This window comes from Candoia aspera, chromosome 1 (assembly GCF_035149785.1).
Source record: "Candoia aspera isolate rCanAsp1 chromosome 1, rCanAsp1.hap2, whole genome shotgun sequence".
Lineage (NCBI taxonomy): Eukaryota > Metazoa > Chordata > Lepidosauria > Squamata > Boidae > Candoia > Candoia aspera.
The window spans coordinates 172,486,951-172,508,099 of NC_086153.1; the positions used below are offsets into that span (position 1 = coordinate 172,486,951).

The following is a 21,149-nucleotide window of genomic DNA, read 5'->3' on the forward strand; positions in this document are numbered from 1 at the left end:
GGCTTTTTTAAGGAATTTGGTAGTGGCTGAAATTTGTTACAAGTCTCTTAAGTTTTTGCCTAGCACACAGGGGGGTGCACAGAAGGATTCAGAAAGTCAGACAGCCACAACCACACAATTGAAGCCCTGACCCTTTTTTACATGAATCACACACATATGACAGGTAAGAACAGGTGGGGCTCCAGTTACATAATCATGGGCATCATCCTGGCACAATTACAAGATCCTGGGCACTTTTTGACACCTCCCCACCCAAGACCTCAGCCAGCACAAGCATCAAGTTCCTGTAAATTTTAAATGCTGGATTATTAATACTGATTGGAGGAGGATTGCAAGTGCTCATTCCTCCAGTCTGTTTTCCATCAGCATTGTTTGTATGTTAATAACTAGATCTTACAAGGAGAGATCTTAGAAAAGAAAACTACTCTCTTCCATTTGAAGGAGTAGATATTCAGTGACTAATTTCCTTTCTTTATTATTTACTAAGTTTGTATACCCACCCAACTCCCAACAATTCTGGGCAAAGAATATTATAAGGAATAAAACAATACAATAAAAACAAGAACAAAGGAATAAAACATGGCAAATTGGACAGGAGAAAAAACAAAACCCACACAACCTAAAAGGGGCTTCAATCAGACTCACCAAAGGCCAAGGCCAAGAACCAGGTCTTCAAAACACCAGCAGGGTGGGGGCCAACCAGATCTCGGGGGGGGGGGTCATTCCAGAGGGCAGGCAGTTTGTGATATTTAGAGCTATTTAGAGGGGTGCAAAACTTGTGCCTTGCCAACATCCCCTTTTGCAGTTCCCAGAGCAGGTGGGGCTGAAAAAGCTGACTTCATTTATCTGGGGGCTTGGGGGAATTAAAGGTCAAAATGGGAAACAACCCTTGCAGCCTTTTAACACATCACTTCACCTGAGATACCACAACTTGGGGTCTTGGGGCACTCAGTTCTTGAATTCAGTCCTTGGTATGCCCCACAAATCCAGTATGGTCCTCCAGCTGATGGAAGTTTTATACTCTTGACTCAGAACATAATAAGGCCCCTGGTGTATCAGACCAAGAGTCAGTATAGTTCAGCATCTTGTTTTTACTGTTTGGCTAACTCAGGCTGAGTTTCCTGAGTTTCTTACATTCTTCAGTCCTCCAAACTGTTATCAATACTTTTTCAAACTATAGTACAGATCAGTGAAAATGCCAGCAAAATTAAACCAGCACTGTATATAGGGAAATTATCCCAATTTATTAGCTTTCATTTTAACCTTATAAAAACTCAATATTTTTATCTAATGATTTACTGGAGTTCCTACTGAAATGACATTTACTACTACACTGGGTATTCTGGCTCGCTTGATTTTTTTAATCAAAGAAGTAACACACCTGTGAAGGATTTGTCTATTGTTGAATTGTCATTGAGGTCAGCTATACACAGTGATTATAGCAGTTTTATACATGTCAAGACACACCAGGTAAAATTGGCATTCCTTAATGTAATCCAGAAACATCATAGTCTTAAGAGTTAGAAGGATCTGAACATTGTATAAAGAAACCCCAAACTTTCTTTAAACTATGGACATTACAAATGGTAAAACAAATTTCTTCTAGTAATTCTTTGAGTTAATCAATAGTTGATGCCCTTTTGCAGAGCAGTAAAAATTGTTTATTTTTACAAGGTGAGACTGAATAATGTCTCCAATGTCCCACACCCCCTTCCAACTCCTCTACCAGGTGTATGCAGGTGTGTGCAGTATCCACCACCCCACTCTCCAACTTGCAGCCCTCAACTCTCAGCGCAACATGCAGAAGTGGATTTTCAGAGTGGTGCATGGAAAGTAGCAAAAACCAGTTTCTTTTTCATTCTCTCCCCATGCACCACTTTGAAAATGTACTTCATTATTTCTAGTGTTATTTCAAGGAAGTTCTTTCTAGGAGTACTGAACAGGGAGTTTGTATTGTAGAAGGAAGCTTAGCAGATGTGCAGGAGATTGCCATTTTATCTACTCACCAGATTGACACAGACATTGATCAGTGACCTAAGATGAGGCAGGAAGGATATGATTGGCTGCCTCTGCAGTGTCAAACAAACCCCTTCAATCAAATTGCTGGCAGGCTCCCATTCAACCTGTCTCCTAAAACACAACGGTAGGTGGCATTAGATGGTTGGCCCGCAAAAAGGTGACTGAGAGATAGGAACACCAAGGAATGTTCAAAATAAAGGAGATCTCAGATGGCAACAACCTGTATCACAATGTAATCATTTTACCCAGATTATTCAGAAGACAGTGGAATAAAAAGCATTGTAGAAAAAGCAATCCGGTAAAATGCTCAGGTTACCAACCAAACATAGACGAGTGAGAAAAATGAACATGGGCACATCATACTCCTTACTTTTATAAAGGTAAGTCCTAGCAAATGAAGCAACTTTCTAATGTCTAGCTGTTTACAAGCTCTAAATATTCTGAGAAATTCAATTCTAGGTGTACATGTTTCATAGTCTCAACAATATCACTGTTTACAATAAATCACTGAACTCTGGAGTCTACTGAACATTGCTCTTTGAGAGTCAGAACAGCCTTTTACAACTGGCCATAGCAGGACATCCTTCATGTTCCGCTGTGTTACTTGCATGTTGTCAAAGACCCATGCTTTACAGGCATTGCAAACATGGCCCGCTCTTGGTTCAGTGGTCGTGTGGTTATGTAGTTGATGTTTCACTTCCATCTCTGTAGGTCAACCAAGAAAATATAGTGCGGTTCTTCATTAAATACTGACAGGCAATCTGACTGAATGATCCATGATTTATTTCTGCTTTATTGAATTCAACCTTTTTAAATGTTAGGCAGATAATTTGTAGAGAAGTAGTATATGAAAATGAATTAACAAGAATTGGTCTGAATAGGCATGATATAAATACCAGCTCTTAAATGCTTTACCTCCATTTGATTTCTAAAACGCAAATCTAAATTCTTTTCTCTTTGGAAAAAAATATTTATGAATTTTGCCTATCCAGAGAAAGATAATAGATATCCTCTGGAATTTTGAATATAAATTCCATATATCCAATTGCATTCACCTTACAGGATAGTTTTAGTATGGAAAGTAGAGTGACAACACTGTATACTTGTGATGCAAAACTTTTTTTCTTCATGGATGTCCAAGAACCACCTAAGATATTTCTGTAAACATTCTTAAGTTTTAAAGATCAATGTGGTATTTGCAATATTCTATAAATAAATTAATACTTCAGCATTTGGTGAATGTCAAGACAATATTGCTGTTTCATATCCAGGGATATGAAGAGAAGACATAATTACCCTTTCAGTTGCTTTTATATTGCAGTTCTAGACCTTGTTCACCCATAGTCGAGTTCCTTCCCATATTGATGCTTAAAAAGAAGTCAGGAGATTTGGAGTACCTGAAATTTGTTTATTTCTTCCAGAATTCATTCATGTGGCTGCTATTTTCAGATCAAGAAAATTATAGGAAAAAAACCAAAGGTTTGCTAGTGGACTTGGAAATACAGGCAAATCTAAAATTCTCCAAGGATGAGCATGTAGATCTTTCATAGAAACATTAAGTAGGAACTGGACTATGAAAAGCAATAGTGATCAGAAATTGCAAACAAGATTATCCTAGGCAACATAGAGGGAACTCTGACTTCATGCATCTTCGAGTTTGTGTGTGCTGGAGAGAAGGAAGGTGTACTCAGCCTCTGAAGCTCATTTTTAAGCCATGTTTTATGAAGCCAGGAATGACTACCTGCACCCAGCCAATGTCTCTGTATCCCAGTCTTTTCTTATTACAATGCTGAATTGGCAATTAGAAATTGGGTTTGTCCTGCTAATGAGACAGTACCTTCCAAAAGTAAAGAGGGAATGAACCATTAAAAAATTTCCAAGGGTTGGAACCCTGATTGAGAATTAGATAGGGAGCAAGCAGAATATACAACTATTTCTGTCGACCATGTCTTTTGACCTATGAAAACATCTTCAGGAAATAAAATGAGAAAAAACAATGTTAATATGCAAAGATCAAAGAATGCATTCTCTGCATATTTGCTTATAAGCAATAATTAATTAAAATACATAAAGAGAGTATCAAACAGGATTCTAACCCTTTAAAATCTAAAATAATATATGGTGATGAACATTTTCATGGGCCTGGTTCCACTTCCTCAAACAAACCTCAAAAGCTACCTTAAATTTTACATTACCTGTTCCAAGTTATTTGTCATTCTAGTTTGTACCTCCTGCATACTTTTGTTCATCTAAGGAACTACCTAAAGAACTTGCCAGTGTTTCTGCAGAATCAAGTGATTAATCTGAGGCTAAAGTAAGCTAATGTAGCTAAAACATGCTAGGAAACACTGCATTTGGATCACACAGTTGACTATGAGGAAGGCCACTGATTGCACTCCTCATGGACACTGGCCTCATTTGAGCAGCCCAGAATAAAAACATCTATCCAAAACTTCTTTAGGGCTTACTTTTGGAAGCAAAAGAGCATTCCTTAATTCATTTAAAGTTTGTTTTATGGAGACAGAAGTATATTGCAGAGAACATTACTACAAATAGCAATTCCCTAGCTGTCATCTGAACACACATATGTCTTTGTAAACAAGGGTTCATGCTACGAGAGACAGAACTTAGTGTATATATGTTTTGAATTCTTAAAATCACAGAGGATCATTTGATATAATTTTAGAAATTACCAAAGCAGCAAACATATCTATATCAGATACCTCAATTCTTGTGACTCTTCCAAAAAGATGTATTTCTGCTACTATTGTTTCCCAGTATGATCACAGGCCCATATGTAAATAGAAGAAATACATTTTTAAATATTTGCTGTAAGAGTTCAGTGTGGCAACCACTCTCAATAAAACAACATACCCTTCCTTCAAGGCTTGCAACATCAGAAACAATAGATTCCTGTCACACATGCTTACCTCAAAGTAGGCATCTTGTGAATTTTATTGAACATACGATCCAGTCTTTTCAAGATGAGGATAAGAGCAGGCCTCACTGTCTCAGCAGTCCAGTCGGTGATGGGCAGCATTTCCATGATGTACCGCCGGAGGCCACGGCTCTCCATCGTCTGGGTGTCATAAGGCGCCAGCTTCAGAAGGGAATGTGCAATCTCTGCCAATCTAAAACCATTGCTCATTAAGAGGAAAATCTGGATTCTGCAACGTGAGCTCTTTTGAAAAAGTGATAAATGTTGTGTCATGGAAAAACACACTCCCATTAAATGAAATGCTGCATAGTCCAAGAACTGACCACCACACTCATGATTCTCACTGTCTGATGCAGCCTTTTCACCCTGATGCACTCTAGAGATGTGGCAACCAAAAGGCAATGGCAAAATACTATAGGAATTTGATATCCAGCATATCAGAAGGACACACCAGGCTAGGGAAGACTGACTTAACTCATATCTAACATTTTAAATACTTTTCTGAAATGTAAAAATACTTATCTAAATGAATAATGCATACATGCACATACATCATATAAATTATATAATGGCTTAAGTAAATAGTGGTATTTCTTGTATCCATACTACATTCTTAATAAGTTTGTTACACAGTAGATTTATTAGACAGAGGAACCCTATTTTTCATTTCCTTAGTTTTACATATTATATGCAATAATATATAAAACTATTATCTAAAGGATTGGGAAAATATTAGAGCAGTATAATAGTACAAGTTGTAAAGTAGGATGTTTTTGTGTTGCTGTCGTACTGATCCCTACCTGTCTAGCTTTCTCATACTGTTTTGTTTAATGATATGTATGTGATTTAGTATTACCTTAAGCATAAGTACCTGTATATGTTTAATTTTCAGACATTTCTGATATTTTGAGTATTAAAAGGCAAGCACAATATTATTCACTAATCTATTATTAAAACAGAAGAATTTCCCCCCTTAGGAAAACTAAAGGAATCACAAAGTTAATGATAATCAGAGGATATATCTTGCAATATTCTACTAGTTTTCAATTCAAGAAAGTTTATTCTAATAATAGAAATGCAAATGCATTTTATAATTTGCTCTACTGTCTTCCCAAGTATCAGTGACAGCCTGATACCTATAGTTCCCAGGATCTTCCTTTCCCCTCTCTGTGAAGACAGAGGCAATGTTTGCCCTCTTCCAGTTATTTGGCACTTCACCCCTTCTCCAGATTTTCTCAAAGATTATGGACCAAGGTTGGGCTAATCAGCAAGTTCCTTCAGTAACTAGAATGCATTTCCTTTTGTTCTGTTTCCTTCCATTTTGAGTCTGAAGTCCCTTTTGTTGTTCTTACCATTCTTTGCTTAGCTGAGATTTGACATTTCTGTATAATCTCTACAGTACCAATTTACCTTCCTTGTGATCTTTCCCTATTACCATCTCTTTAGATGTGTGCCATTTTTTTGTTCTCATTATCTTCATTCATCTTTTTGTGCACCCATACTGGCTTCTTTCATTATTTCTCCCCTCATTGTAATTGTTGGCAATAGTGCTTTTAATATCAGCAATTTTCCCCCTTTCCCCTTTACTTCCACTTCCTTGTCAAAATCTTCCCTACTGAATCAGAAAGAGTAGCACACCTACTCATGCCCTCCTCAACTCTGAAGGTAAAAGTTGTCAGCAAGACAAATAGGAGTGTCTTGATTAGAAAACTGGATTTGCCATGGTCAGCAGAGAGTGGACTCAGAAAGGAAGCCCATCAGTTGCTGGACTTGATTACTGCTGCAGAGCAATAAACTCTACACCCCAAACAATGTTCAGCATTGAGTCAACCTAGAATAAGAACAGGATACCCTATCTAAATGGAGAATTGCACAAGCACTACAGAAACACCTATAGCCAACCCCCAGCTGTTATGTAGGAGGCCTTGTCAGGTACAATCCCTTCTGACTTCAAGAAAATTTCATAGTTAAGTCCAAATTTCAGTTCTCAGTCAGCAGAAGAGATGAACCTACAGGAAAAAGATGTACCAAAGCATATTCCAAGGAGAGAACAAATTGACAGAAACCTGAAAGCCCAGAGGAGATATACAGAACAATCAGAGTACATAGAGAGATGGCCCATGTCCCCTGTATTGATTCCTGCCAGGAATGTGTCTATACCCAGTACCATTACAATTGGGGCCCTTGAAGGCCCTTGAAGAACTAGAGGGTAGAAGTGCTAAAAAGCTCTAGTATCAGCATTCTGACTGCTGTGCTGAATAGGAGTCGATAAAGCTCCTGGTTGAATAGCTTTGGTTGAATGGGGCAACAGAGCGCACATCTTTGCTTCATGATTCACATTCTGGCTTGTCTGAGCCCAACATTGCTTGGACGTCCCTTGAGGTTTGGCATTTTTTAAAAGAAACTAGTCTGAGGTTCTGCCTTTGGAACACAAAGAGCTGGCGGCAAGTGTGGAGGGAGGTGCCCTCTGGACATTATCACCGTGTGAGGACTTGGCAGGAGAACCTGGCCTGGAATGTATTCTGGCTTTCCCTTTATCCTCATATATTTTTTGCTCTTCTGGTCATGGCAGCATTTGCTAATCTTGTCCTTTGTCTTACACTGGTGGGATCAAGAGGAGGAGGAAAAAGAGGATGAAGATGAAGGAGTAAGAATAGGAATGGGGAAGAACCTAAATTTCAGGCCTGGCAATAGTTACTTCTCTTTATTTTGGAAATGCATTTGGTCCCTTATTGTCTGCATTGTTGGACAGGAATTTTCTTAGCAGATTGAGAAAATAGCTTTGGAGCTGCCCCCTCAGGGCTAAAAGGGAGGAGGAGGTCCTCATTTCTCCAGGGTGATAGGAGTAAATAGGAAACTGGGCTGAAGGCAAGAGCCCCTTGAGGTAGGCCGGGTCAAGAAACAAACACCACAGGGATTTTAGGATGCTACTTTGTAGCCTTGTAGGCTATAATAACAGAATCTTGAAAGCCTGCCAGAGTTTCTCTCTGCCCCATCTTATACTAAACAAAAGTCAGTAGGGTTACATGGAGTTTCTTTCTCTACTTCCTGGAGTTCTGGAGCCAATAGGAAGCCTCGGTTTTCCTAGAAGGCAGAATCAAGACTGATGGATCCTATTTCCTACAACTGAGGAGGAAAGGAAAAGAGCCATCACTGCTGAAACAAAATCCATATTGACTTTATTATTTTCTTCAACAAGCATCTCCAAAGAACTATATATATATTTCTGCAAAAACCTCTCTCTGTCTCAGAGTGGCAGTTTCTATGTTCCTGACAACCTTCCAACAATCCATCTTCAGGGATAGGAAAAGTCATAAATATAAATGCCAGCTAGGCTGACACTGCAATAAAAAAAAATAAAACTACATTCTGAATGATTTTCTGAAAATATAGTTAGCTACGTTCTACACCCAGAGATGACTAGATCTGTCATTATAAATTTCAGTCAACTGATGACACTGCAGGTGTTTTTCCATTGTTGTGATGTGGATTTTATTTCATGGCATCTACAGTCTTTGAAATGTTTAAACTATGTGTTCCCTTTCTCTTTATATGATATTTACCTGGAGCTAATTTGGAAAAGGAAAAAAATCTTATTCTACTCGCAGCTGAAAGAACATTTAAAATTCTGTTTCATGTTATATCATATTGTATATTTGCCACCCACACTTATTGCTAATGGACATGCAAATATTTACACACAATCAGAAAATAATACCTCATATGAGACTTAACATCCAATAGCTCTAAAGAAGTCACCCTGGGCTCTCCAGCCAGGTTCTGTAAAATCTTCAGCCGGGGGCCACAGTGTCTGTAGAACTCAGTGCATATATTCAGCAGGGACTCGCGGGGTCGCCGAAATTCTTCCCTAGCAATACGTTCATCCAGCTCCTCCCGCTGGATGCCTTGGCCTTCCTCTAGCAAATGAAGATTTTCTCTGAAGATTACAAAACGGGAAAAATGAAGAATGTGGAAATCAAGAGACAAGAATGGGCTGATATGTGAAAACACTGTCATGAACCCTGCCTTTGATGGGGTGTGCCTTTGCAGGGAAGGCAGAAGCTGTTACTTAAGGCACCTTTGGCTCTTTTCTCCTGGTATGGATCTCTGGTATAAAATCATTCAAAATAAAGCCCAATTTGGGGCAGGGAATGGGAAAGACTGTACTGAAGGAGTTCATCACAAATTCTAGAGAAAGAGGCTGGCAGCAATATTCCAGTACCTGATAAAATGCAGTTTGGCTCCTTGCTCTGGGTACCTAGAATTTGGAAAACAAAAACAAGGACAGGGGGATTCAGAAACCATAAGGTGAGGTACACTTTGGTCTAGGTCAAATACAATACGTGCAGTAGCAATAGGGGGATGAGGGGATGCTTTCCCCCTCAAGCCCACCCTCCTGACACACTTGTTCTGCATATGAAGCGGCTCCAACCTCAGTTCCAGTTTCAGACTAACTTCATTTGTTATAAAGTAGTCTGACTCTTCTCACCCCAAGGCAGTGAGATTATCAAACTCTGGATATGTGTATGTTTTCGTGGGGAGATATCTTCATAGGAATTGTACTTCAGGTTACTAAATGATAGACACAAATTATGACATATGACTGTCTTCTCTATCATGTATTGTTTGTCAACTTCTTGTGAGTTTTGGACTAGCTTCCACTGAAAACAAAAACAAAAACCCATACCAGCTGCTGGTTTGACCCAACACAGTAAGTCCTATATTCTGTTCCTATCTGGGCAACTTTCATTTTTCCTATGCAACTTTGTACAGTCTATAGATTATGCAAAGAACATTAGTATCTGAAGATTTCAGTGACCAGTTGTAGGGCAGCTTCTGTTAAATACCTGGTATTTGTTCCAGCTGACATAGTATGGTTAGCAGTGGTGGTTCCTTTATGGCCTTGATCACAGCGACTCATCTGAGGTGCAGTCATTGGCCTGTTAGTAGCAGTAGTAGTAATATAGTAATTAGTAGAAGTAGTAATAATAGAGGGAGGAGAATCTTAGGGTTGGAAAGTCCGTTTAGGCCATCAAGTTCAGCCCTCTGCTCAAATCCAAATTAAGGTTTCCTGACAGATGGTTGTCCACCCTACACTGGAACACATCCAACAAGGAGGAGTTCACCACCTTGCTCACTAACTGACTGCACTGCCACATTGTTCTTAGTGTCAGGGACTTATTCTAAGGTTCAGCTGGAATTAGCCAGCCTAAGAAAATCTAAGAGGGACAGACCTGGATAGGAGATCTCCAGGAAACTGTGGAGCTACAGGCCAGATTTGGAAGCAATTCCAAAATGTCAAAACTCATACATGTCCATGTAGCCACCGAGTCAAGCTCAACCTAAAAAAGGCTTTTTATCTTCATCTGCGTTCACCTCTATTAAATGTTATTGTGTTACTTTCTGGAAAAGCAGGAAGAGGGATTCTGGATAGTAAGTGCTGAATCTGCATTAATTAATCTGCGATTAAAGCCAATCAAACCCTAATTTGATTTTCACCCCTAATTTTCACTGAAATAGATTTGGTAGGTATTTAGTTTTGAAATGGACGAATACAACCTTCCATATTTTATAATGCAGATTTGAGCTTTGCTCATTTGAACTCTTGTTCTTGGATATACATGCATTATACAAGCATATAATGGTATACACTTTTTTTCACCATGGGCAGGAACTTAAAATGAGATTCTCATCTTCTTTCCGCTTGGGCTCTGCAAGGTCATAGGCAAGTAAGTGGTGCAGCTCACCGAGTAAGAACTTCCACACTATACAAGAGTGCTTGCAAGGATGTCGCAAGAGCAGCTGTAGCAGCAATCTCTTCTCGAGCAGCTGTCACGGTTTCCACTTGGGAGGTTTGCCTCTTAAGTTTCTGCAAGTAACAGGGCACTAGAGCTTCAAGGACCATCAGCATCTGAAGACTGAAACAATGCACATCATGTAACAATGCTGTCAGTGTGAGGTTATATCCAGAAGTACAATACCCCTGAGTTCAGGAGAAACCCGTTTTTGTCTGCAGGAGATGGGACTGTGCACAGTACTTGGTGATTAGTGCTTGTGAATATTAAGACACCACCACTGCCAGAACAAATTTCCAACTGCAAAAAAAATCTTGATTGTTTTTATTAACGATAAATGATACATTTCTTCGAAGAAATGTAATAAAATGAAACAGAAAGTAACTGAAAAAAATGTTGAAGGGCAAGTCAGCCTGTCTGAGAAGGCAAAGGGAATGAGATGGTTGCTTCCAATGTGGTGCTATGCCAATATTATGGGCATTGCACAGTTAGTTTCTGGGGATAATTCATTGTGCTGGTCATTACCTATGAAGCCCTAAATGTCTTTGGGATACTTGAGAGATCAAGGGGGAACACACCCAGGAACTGGGCTTTTCAGTCCTCTAAAGTTATTAATAATTGTGAACATTAGGACATTTTGATGTTAAACTAACATTCATTCATTTATTTTCCTTCAGCCTTTTTACTGAGCTAAAGATTTCATGCCATCATAAAGACTAAGAAATGATGACAGCATTAATGGATTACCACCCACCTCATCAGATCCAAACAAAATTATCCCAAGAGTATAGATAAGAATCCTAGTTCAGCTGTTTCACAATGGAATGAGCTTTTGTAATTTGTTTAAAGTCAGCCAGTCTGAAGCCACTAAGAATCTCAGGAGATTAAATATTATCCACTTGAATTCTACATCGTTACCATTTCTGACTAAAATAGCATTTTAATTTTTTGGTGGTTAGCTTTTGTTCTTGATATTATTTGGATTCAATTCTTTTATTATTATTGTGTTGTTTTGTTTTGTTTGATGTTGTCTGCTGCCCAGAAGCTATTCCCTTTCATTATACAATGTACAGAAAGAGAGTAAGAAATTGAAGGCATATGATAAGAAATGGAGATAAAGCTAAACCTAGTTTACACCAACACCATTCACTATGTCTCTCCGTAACTTTTTATCCTTGCAGCCATCCTTGCTTCCATCACATCCAAAGGGTACCTGTTCTTCGAACTTCTTGCTTCTCCCTTTTTGAGGGTCTTGACAACTCCATCCAACAATCTTCATGTTCTTCCACTTCCTCTCAGGCCATTCATTTTTCATGTTTTTGTTTTGCAATTTAATCCTCATTGATTCTCAACCATATTGTCACTTGTTCTTGTATTTAATCCACGTTCATTCAGCACTCATGAACTCTCAAGAACATGCCATTTCTCAGGCAACCCATTCCCACCGCATTCAGATTACTTTTATGTTTCTAACTTTTATGTTTCTCCTGACATACCAAACTCTCACTTCCATATATAAAGTGGGCAGAAGCATATGCATTAGACAGCCATTTTTGCTTCTATTATATTCCATATTTGTGTAAAACATTCAATAATTCAGTTCAATCACTTTAGCATACACTTTTTCTAAATTAGCAGAAGTTCAATAAACTTCTTCCTCACATTAATCCATCTCTCAGAGATCTGTTGTAGAGAAAAAATCTGGGCTGCACATCACTATACAACACTTCCCAAAGTTTGCTCATTGTCACCTCTCCTACCCTTTCCCTTAAAATTCTGCCAGAGATGTTCCCAGGCATACCTAACGAACTAATCCCCCTGTAGTTTTTGCATTCACTCTTGCTACCTTTCCCTTTGTACTGGAGAACAGTAATGGCATTCTTCCAATCATTAGACACAGATACAAACTTCTTTAATTTCAGGGAAAGAATATGACAAAGAAAATCCTAAAATAATCCTTGAATCAAGAGGGTTTGAAACAATGGTTGACTATAATAAATAATAGTAAATACATTTATTACAATTTGAACAATAATCTGTCATTGTCAGCACTAGACCATTCGAGCATTCACACAATGACAGTCAGGAGCCAGGGATCCTTTAACTGTTTAATGAAGCGAAATGACTAGGACAGAGGTAAAGCTGCGAATGGAGAATTCCCGCTAAAACATACATTTAAAACTACATTCCCTTGCTTGCCTCCCTTTCCCATGAAAGTATGCCACCCCCCTTCCCACCCAGGTGGTGTTTCTGGTGTATCTCTAACGACTGGCCTTGATGTGAACCATCATAAATCTGTAGCCATAACAATGCAATTCACACTCCAACTTAACACCCCCTCCCATCCGGTGACCGAGCGTCTCACCCCTTGATAAGGAAGTGATGGAAGATGCTCTGATAAGGGGTTCTGCGAACCCTTTGATCGGAGGAATCTGACAGTCATACTTGTTCTTTGAAAATGCAATTGGGAATTAAGTGAGAAATAGTTGTTACCTTCTGAAAGACTCAGGTGCATATGCCACAACTGTTACACACAACTTGATGGCCTCACTGATTGAAAAAGTCAGGTCCTCATTGCCATAGCAGAAATCTGAAACAGACAAAATAGAACACAACAGAGTATCAACGATATGGAAATACTGTGACATTAGAAAAAAAATCAATACACTTCCAACTCTCTTGCCTTAGGCAACTAATTCATGTTCAGTCTCTTTTTTTTAACTGGGCTTCAGCTCAATGATTTGTATATTTAACTCTAGCCTGTATATTTTATCAAAGTAGAATTGATCATTAGTGGTACTTAATAAATTCTATTAAGATTCCTTTCACCTTAGAATCTAAGGTGGCATTTTGTATAGACATTCATCTAAGAAAAATCAGCAGTACTTCTAAATAGGTAGGAATGTGATTGCCTGATCAGGCTGCAGTCCTATCACAGTTTACCTGGCAGTAAACCCCACTGAAGACAATGGTTTGGGGAAACATGTTATATGATTGCACAATAAAACCTACTAGGAAACAACATTCATTAAAATATAGTGAGACTTACTTCCAAGCAAACCTTTGACATTGGACTATATATATATAGAGAGAGAACAAGAACATCTACTATATTAAGAATTCAGGCTCCCAGAATATAGTATATTATAGGTACAAACAATTTATATGATACAACAAGTGTAACTGTAAGCCAGTTCAGACCTCTTTAGAATTTAGTTTCTTTAAAAACACAAAATGAAAGGTGTTTCTTTTGAGAGGAAATGCACAGGGTTTGAAACAATGGTTGGCTATCATTTACTGAATGGTGGCAAGACCAGAACATCCTGCATATGTATACGTAACATATTATGATCCTGGCCATTTGTAGAAACTTCTTTATTTAGTTTTTTTATTTAACATTTTTAGTTTTAATGTTTGCAGGAAGAAATGATGGCACAAATATGTTTATTTCATAAGAAAAATGGCTACTTTTTTTTTAAAAAAGTTTGAAAATACCTAGTGATTTCAGAGGCTTCTCTGCTTTTACCAACTCTAGAATATCCAGATTGTCAGGAGTATCTCCTTCTAAGGACTGTAGGAGATCAAACAGGCACTGAGCAGACACTCCCTTGCTGGGTCCATTGTATGCAGCATCCTGCAGTGAAGAAAGCAATGTTGCTCTATTCATTTGGTTGTTTATTTACTGGATTTCAAGGCTGCCCTACTTCAAAGAGACTCTGGGTGGCTTAAATTTTTTAAAAGAATGCACAATTTTTTAAAAAGGAACATCAACACCCAGTGAAAACCATTTATATCCCACTCACAAATTTATGACTATTGAAGTAAGCAATACCAGTTTTGGATAAGTGAGAATTCTACATGAGAGTTGCTACCTTCAGTCCCTATATGCAGGGGGTTATATAACAAAATCTAAAAGGTCCCAAGGTTGTCTGATTTTCTGAAATTAGCTGTGTAAAATCAAGGTGATGAATGGGAAAACTAGATGGTATATGAAACAAATTATTTCATTTTGTATTTTTTAACACGTTCTTTTATTTAATTAGGGACGCGGTGGCGCTGCGGGTTAAACCGCTGAGCTGTCGATCGGAAGGTCGGCGGTTCGAAACCGCACGGCAGGGTGAGCTCCCGTTGCTCGTCCCAGCTTCTGCACACCAAGCAGTTCGAAAACATGCAAATGTGAGTAGATTAATTGGTACCGCTTCGGCGGGAAGGTAACGGTGTTCCGTGAGTCATGCTGGCCACATGACCCGGAAGTGTCCTATGGACAACGCCGGCTCCAAGGCTTTGAAACGGAGATGAGCACCGCCCCCTAGAGTCGGACACGACTGGACTTTACGTCAAGGGAAACCTTTACCTTTACCTTTACCTTTATTTAATTGCCAGCCACCATCTTCCTGGACTTTATGCTCTGAAGATACGCTTTGCTATAAAAATGAAGCTATTATTGGTGCCAATATCAACTTACTTCCCATAATGGAGAATGCTTCCCAGTGATGGCTTTCATTAGGAGTTTTAATGGTTTCAGAAATTCTATTAATGTTGATGTTTTAAGAAGGACAGCAGGAAATTTTAGAAATTTTAAAATGCTACCTATACATCGCAAGGTCAAGCAAGCATCTTCAGAAGAGTGTTCACATTTTAACTTTACTTCCATTTATCATGCACAACACAGTCTTCATGGCCCAAATATTTCTACATTTCAAAACTGAGTGTGGAGTTGAAGGTGATGGCTCACCATTCCCACTTACCGAGAACTATGCCTTTTCCATCATGTCCAAATATTCACTTTAACTAGTGCACACTTAGGCAAAAATCACACCATTAGCAGATTTTTATTTATATATATATTTAGCACCATTTAGCCTATGCACAGACGTGTCTCTCCATGTAGATACAAAAAGCTGAATGTGCAGGGTGGGTAATGTCAGTGTTCTGCTAGTGGGAGAAGAATGTCGGCCTCGGGGGAGAGAATTTTCTAGACAGGAGACAGGAACACTGAACATGTGAACAAGCATTTGCCTTCAGTGAATAAGATGAGGGGGCTTTAGAAAAGAAAAGCTAAAGCTTCTCTGCATAAAGGGAGTCAGCGGGAAAAGAACATGCAGGATTGAAGTAGGATAAACTGGTATAAACCGTGTATCGTCTGTCCCACCCACTCAAGAACTTTTAATTGTGCACTGCCTGTTACGGCTGCCACTCCAGTATTTCAATAAGGATTGAGTTCCTTGTCATGTTATTACAAATCACTGGGGAGTTACAGCCTTGTTTGTGCTTGCATTGGAAGAGCCTGACAAGTAGGAAGCATCACATTTCCTTCTATGCAGTGGCTCAGATGGTGGGAACTGTCTGGTCTTAATCCTGGAAGAAAATTTGACCAATAGAGTGATTTTTATTTTATTTTATTTATTTGTTATCTGGGTGTTCTCAAACTGTGGCTTGTAACTCCTTAGGAGGTTGCAAGCGATGCAGACAGTGGTCTTAGTTTGGTAATCAAGCTCAGTCTTTTAAATAATCCTAAACTCATGAATTGATTTTCTACCTGCTTCTTTTTCTGAGCAGAGGCACAAGGGTCGAGGAATTGCCCACAACATTGCACTCGTTAAATATATCATCATACTTCAATTGCAATTTCAATGTGGTCAGAAAACAATGCAAATGATTTTCATACAGGAGATTGGCTGATACTCACAGGAAACTCCAGAAGCGGGGCAACACTAGCAAACAATTGCAGCACAAAAGGCTTACGATGTAGAACGTAAAACTGACGGCAGGCAAACTCAATTGCTTGGCGCAGCTGTGGATTACTCTCATAGTCAGCGTATACCTGGGAAACAGGAAAACCCTCAGGAATTCTGATCTGTTAACAACAGGCTGAACTGTCACCTTCAAAAGCTGCACCATATCTCAAAGCAGTCATGATAAAGAATTAAAGGAGCAAGTGAGTGCAAGGAGCAATAAATTCAGCAAATGACCGTTTGGAAAGTTTGACCTGGCAGGATAGCCTATTGGCTAGTTTAGGCCTTTCACTTCTCTCTGCTAAGAGGCTCACCTGCAGCATAGTGGGAAGGATCCACTGGTACCCACTGAGAGAGAAGAGGTGGTTGAAATGTACAGCGGTGTTGATCACAGTAGCAGCATATTGCCTCAACAAGGCACTGTCCTCCGGGTGTAGGATCAGGGCTCCATTGAATACATTCAGGAACAGCATGATTTCATCCCCCCAGGGAAACTCACTGGGCATCCCTAGAAACATCTCCTCTAGCAATTTAATCCATAAGCTTTTCTGAAGTGTATCCAGGCCAAAGAGTTCCTTGCCAGCTAGGAGAACAAGGAGAGCAATGCCATAATAAAATGCATTGGATTATTTTAAAGAGAAGTATCAGAGCTCCCTAAGAAAATCACCAGAAGCATCCATAAACCAATGTATGGAAAAAAAAGGGCTTGCTGCAATAATTAACTCTAGGTATTCAAAAGGATTACTAGATACTTGTCGTATTTTTCTGATCTCATTTTGTACTATTAAACATTATGTCGGTGGTATCTATGGACTTTTAATTGTATCTGAGCAACAAAATTATGCTCTTGTTTGTGGTGGTTCAGTAGAATATCAGTAAAAAGTCTTCCACATGGTCAGACCTGGTTAGTACTTGTAGTGGATGATGTCAGGAAATCCTAATAGACTAGCCTGAAAAGTAAAAAAACATCTTAGAAGAGGATAATGGCAAACGAATTAGATACTATTGTCAAAAAATGTCTATACAGCCACCTGGAGTCAGGCTCAACTTGAGGGAGACTTAATGGTACCTTGTGGATCATTGAAGAGTGAGAATTCTGCATCAATGGCACTACGGGGGAATGAGGGCAGGCGGAGAAGGTCCTCTTGCAGCAGAGATACATGGGACTGCTTGTGAGCCACAGGAATCTTCTGAGTCAGAGAAATAAGAAACAGCACTCGACCCACTTCTTCTAACTTGCGGGTAAATACCTAAAAAAACAGCCAGACAATTATTTGGATTATTGTTGATTATCCAAATCCAACAATAATTGTTATCAAGGTTTCATGCAATATGCTTGTCAGTTGTTTTAAATTATTAAATTATTTATATTTTATTTATATTTCAAATTTTGTCACCGCCCATCTCACTCAAAGAGCGACTCTGGATGGTTGTATATTATTATACACAATAATTGCTTAGCGTGACAAGGAGAGTGTCCATATTACAAAGATATATGAGAGGCACATACTGGAGGAATAAGGAATTGGGAACTGGGAATAAGTAACCAACTTTAGTCCCATGCTCTATCACTAAGACACATCAGAATAAATAAATAATTAGTAATAAATATTCCACATGCAGAACAAGGATCCAAAGCAAATAATCTGGAGTGGAAAACAGAATGGAGAAATTATCACTGTTAGGTGGAATGTGTTAATGTAATTTACAAGTTTTTGAAAAGTAGACACTGAACACACACACACTATATATATATACACACACACATATATACATACACACATACATACACACACACGCATACACACACACAGAGTACATATGTCTCAAATATGTATCTTGCAGCAAAAAGATCTAAGATACTACATCTCACAAATAGCTTTTGGCTAGCACAAAACATATATCCAAGAATTTTTTCCTTAGTGTGATGGGAATGACTCTCATCTGGCCCAAACTGATCCATCCACAGTAGAACTCTAAGCCCATTTTTTAATGTAATAGGGGGAAATTAATGTGTAAATGGACCAGTGCATCCCAAAACTGCTTTGAGCTACCCCAAATTATACATCCACAAATCCAAGAGACTGTCCTGGGGACCTAGGTCTAGGAACCCTCGTTTCATGATAGGACAATTATCTTATTTGGTTCGAAGCTTTTTGTAGCTCATAGCTGTTAAGGCATAAAATATCTACAGTATCTTTGCCCCCAAAATATAGAAACGAGTAAGCTTGTGGCTTCTGCACCACAAAGCAGACCATCCCAGATCATATACCCATGTGATAATCTGCTGAGAATGCATCATTGTGATGTTTACTGTAAAACTCTCAGGAAGCTGACATACCTGTTTTTGAATGAGTTCTTGTCCCTTTTCTGGGTGCATGTGTACCAGATTCAGTTGGGGAGATACTGATCTACGAAATGGGTAAATGTCACGAACATAGGTCTGCAGTATAATAAAAAAGACACGTATTTTATAAATGAATTTCACTTCTAGTACATTAGCAATTGCATTTTCAGGAATAGCAATACTCTTCAGTAGTAGATGGACTCGTATGGTGTAGTGGAGGAGGAAGATCTCTCAGCTTTGGGCTTCTCTTTTAGAGATGTGGTATTTGTCATGGTGTCTGATCACTGATGGACAAACATCCTTATGCCAACTTCCCTTGGTCTAGCAAGGGAATGAAATTGTAGTGGAAATAGGAATTTGCTGGTGTTCTGTTTGCACACAACCCTTCTTTGGGTGTTCATCTCCATCTCCACAGCGAGTGGAAGGTTTCCAAGAAAGGAAGAAGTGTTGGCAGATTGGAGTAGTATTTGCTCTCTATTGGTGGTGTTGCCTGAGAGAGATCCATGTACTGTAGGAGTCACTATGGAATTGCTGCAGATGAGAACAGAGAGATGAGAGAACAGCCCACTAGGTGCCTGGGAAAAACCTCCTCAGCAGATCCACACTGACAGAAAGGACCTTGCCAGGGGGGTGAAGTTAAGAAAAGGACCTAAAGCGATTAGGCTTCCTTCTGGTATGTACTTGAGGTCCTGAGGTTCTGAATTCCCTCCTTAGAGGTGCACATAAGAGATTATAAAACTATTGAAACTGCTACAATTTCCAGTATCAGCTGCCTTAATCTGTTAATATTCCATGATTGGTTTTAACGTTTATGTTGGGTCACCTGTTGGCATGCCTCCATTTGTGTCTTACTAATTAGTCCAACAGCTATTGTTTTCTGGGCACCTGTAAATCAAAATAGGGAAAGGAAGGAGGAAGGGGGGGGGAGATATTTCCTGTTCTTAACTATTATTCCCTAGTTTCCCTTGGACTTTTGATGAAGTTCCTCTCTAAAGGCTCTGAGCAAATAGCTGCCATGGAATAAGAAAGCAGGTGTTCACATGGATGGGTAACTGGTTAAGAAACAGGAAAGAGCGAAGAAGAATAAATGGGCAACTTTCATGCTGGCGATATATACATAGTGTGAACTCCCAAGGATCAATATTGGGACAGATTTTTTTTTTACCTTGTATACAAATGATATGAAGAGTTAGAACTGCGCAGTGAGCTACATGTGTTGATGATACCATACTGGGTTTTTTTGTTGTTTATTCATTCAGTCACTTCTGACTCTTCGTGACTTCATGGACCAGCCCACGCCAGAGCTTCCTGTCAGTCGTCAACACCCCCAGCTCCCCCAGGGACGAGTCCGTCACCTCTAGAATATCATCCATCCATCTTGCCTTTGGTCGGCCCCTCTTGCCTTCCACTCTCCCTAGCATCAGCATCTTCTCCAGGGTGTCCTGTCTTCTCATTATGTGGCCAAAGTATTTCAGTTTTGCCTTTAATATCGTTCCCTCAAGTGAGCAGTCTGGCTTTATTTCCTGGAGGATGGACTGGTTTGATCTTCTTGCAGTCCAAGGCACTCTCAGAATTTTCCTCCAACACCACAGTTCAAAAGCATCGATCTTCCTTCTCTTGGCCTTCTTTATGGTCCAGCTCTCGCAGCCATATGTTACTATGGGGAACACCATTGCTTTAACTATGCGGACCTTTGTTGTCAGTGTGATGTCTCTGCTCTTAACTATTTTATCGAGATTTGTCATTGCTCTTCTCCCAAGGATTAAGCATCTTCTGATTTCCTGACTGCAGTCAGCATCTGCAGTAATCTTCGCACCTAGAAATACAAAGTCTTTCACTGCTTCTACATTTCCTCCCTCTATTTGCCAGTTATCAATCAAGCTGGTTGCCATAATCTTGGTTTTTTTGAGGTTTAACTGCAACCCAGCTTTTGCACTTTCTTCTTTCACCTTCGTCATGAGGCTCCTCAGTTCCTCCTCGCTTTCAGCCATCAAAGCAGTGTCATCTGTGTATCTGAGATTGTTAATGTTTCTTCCAGAGATCTTAACCCTAGCCTTGGATTCATCAAGCCCAGCTTGTCGCATGATGTGTTCTGCGTACAAGTTGAATAGGTAGGGTGAGAGTATACAGCCCTGCCGTACTCCTTTCCCAATCTTAAAACAGTCCGTTGTTCCGTGGTCTGTTCTTACTGTTGCTACTTGGTCGTTATACAGATTCCTCAGGAGGCATACAAGATGACTTGGTATCCCCAGACCACTAAGAACTTGCCACAATTTGTTATGGTCCACACAGTCAAAGGCTTTAGAATAGTCAAT

The 21,149-nt window shown here is 39.4% G+C and overlaps 1 protein-coding gene across 1 annotated transcript in view; it reads right to left on the reverse strand.

The window, feature by feature from the left end:
- UNC80 (unc-80 homolog, NALCN channel complex subunit) overlaps positions 1 to 21,149 on the reverse strand; it is a 159,381-nt gene that overhangs the window by 35,226 nt on the left and 103,006 nt on the right. Inside the window, exons 41-52 of the mRNA XM_063303281.1 lie at positions 18,829 to 18,930; positions 17,557 to 17,737; positions 16,802 to 17,070; positions 16,442 to 16,576; positions 14,248 to 14,386; positions 13,246 to 13,342; positions 10,705 to 10,875; positions 9,805 to 9,897; positions 9,180 to 9,215; positions 8,676 to 8,894; positions 4,950 to 5,150; positions 2,007 to 2,130 (exon numbers count right to left, since the gene is read on the reverse strand). Of these exons, the coding sequence (XP_063159351.1) occupies positions 2,007 to 2,130; positions 4,950 to 5,150; positions 8,676 to 8,894; positions 9,180 to 9,215; positions 9,805 to 9,897; positions 10,705 to 10,875; positions 13,246 to 13,342; positions 14,248 to 14,386; positions 16,442 to 16,576; positions 16,802 to 17,070; positions 17,557 to 17,737; positions 18,829 to 18,930 (1,767 nt within the window). The remainder of the gene's footprint in view (positions 1 to 2,006; positions 2,131 to 4,949; positions 5,151 to 8,675; positions 8,895 to 9,179; positions 9,216 to 9,804; positions 9,898 to 10,704; positions 10,876 to 13,245; positions 13,343 to 14,247; positions 14,387 to 16,441; positions 16,577 to 16,801; positions 17,071 to 17,556; positions 17,738 to 18,828; positions 18,931 to 21,149) is intronic.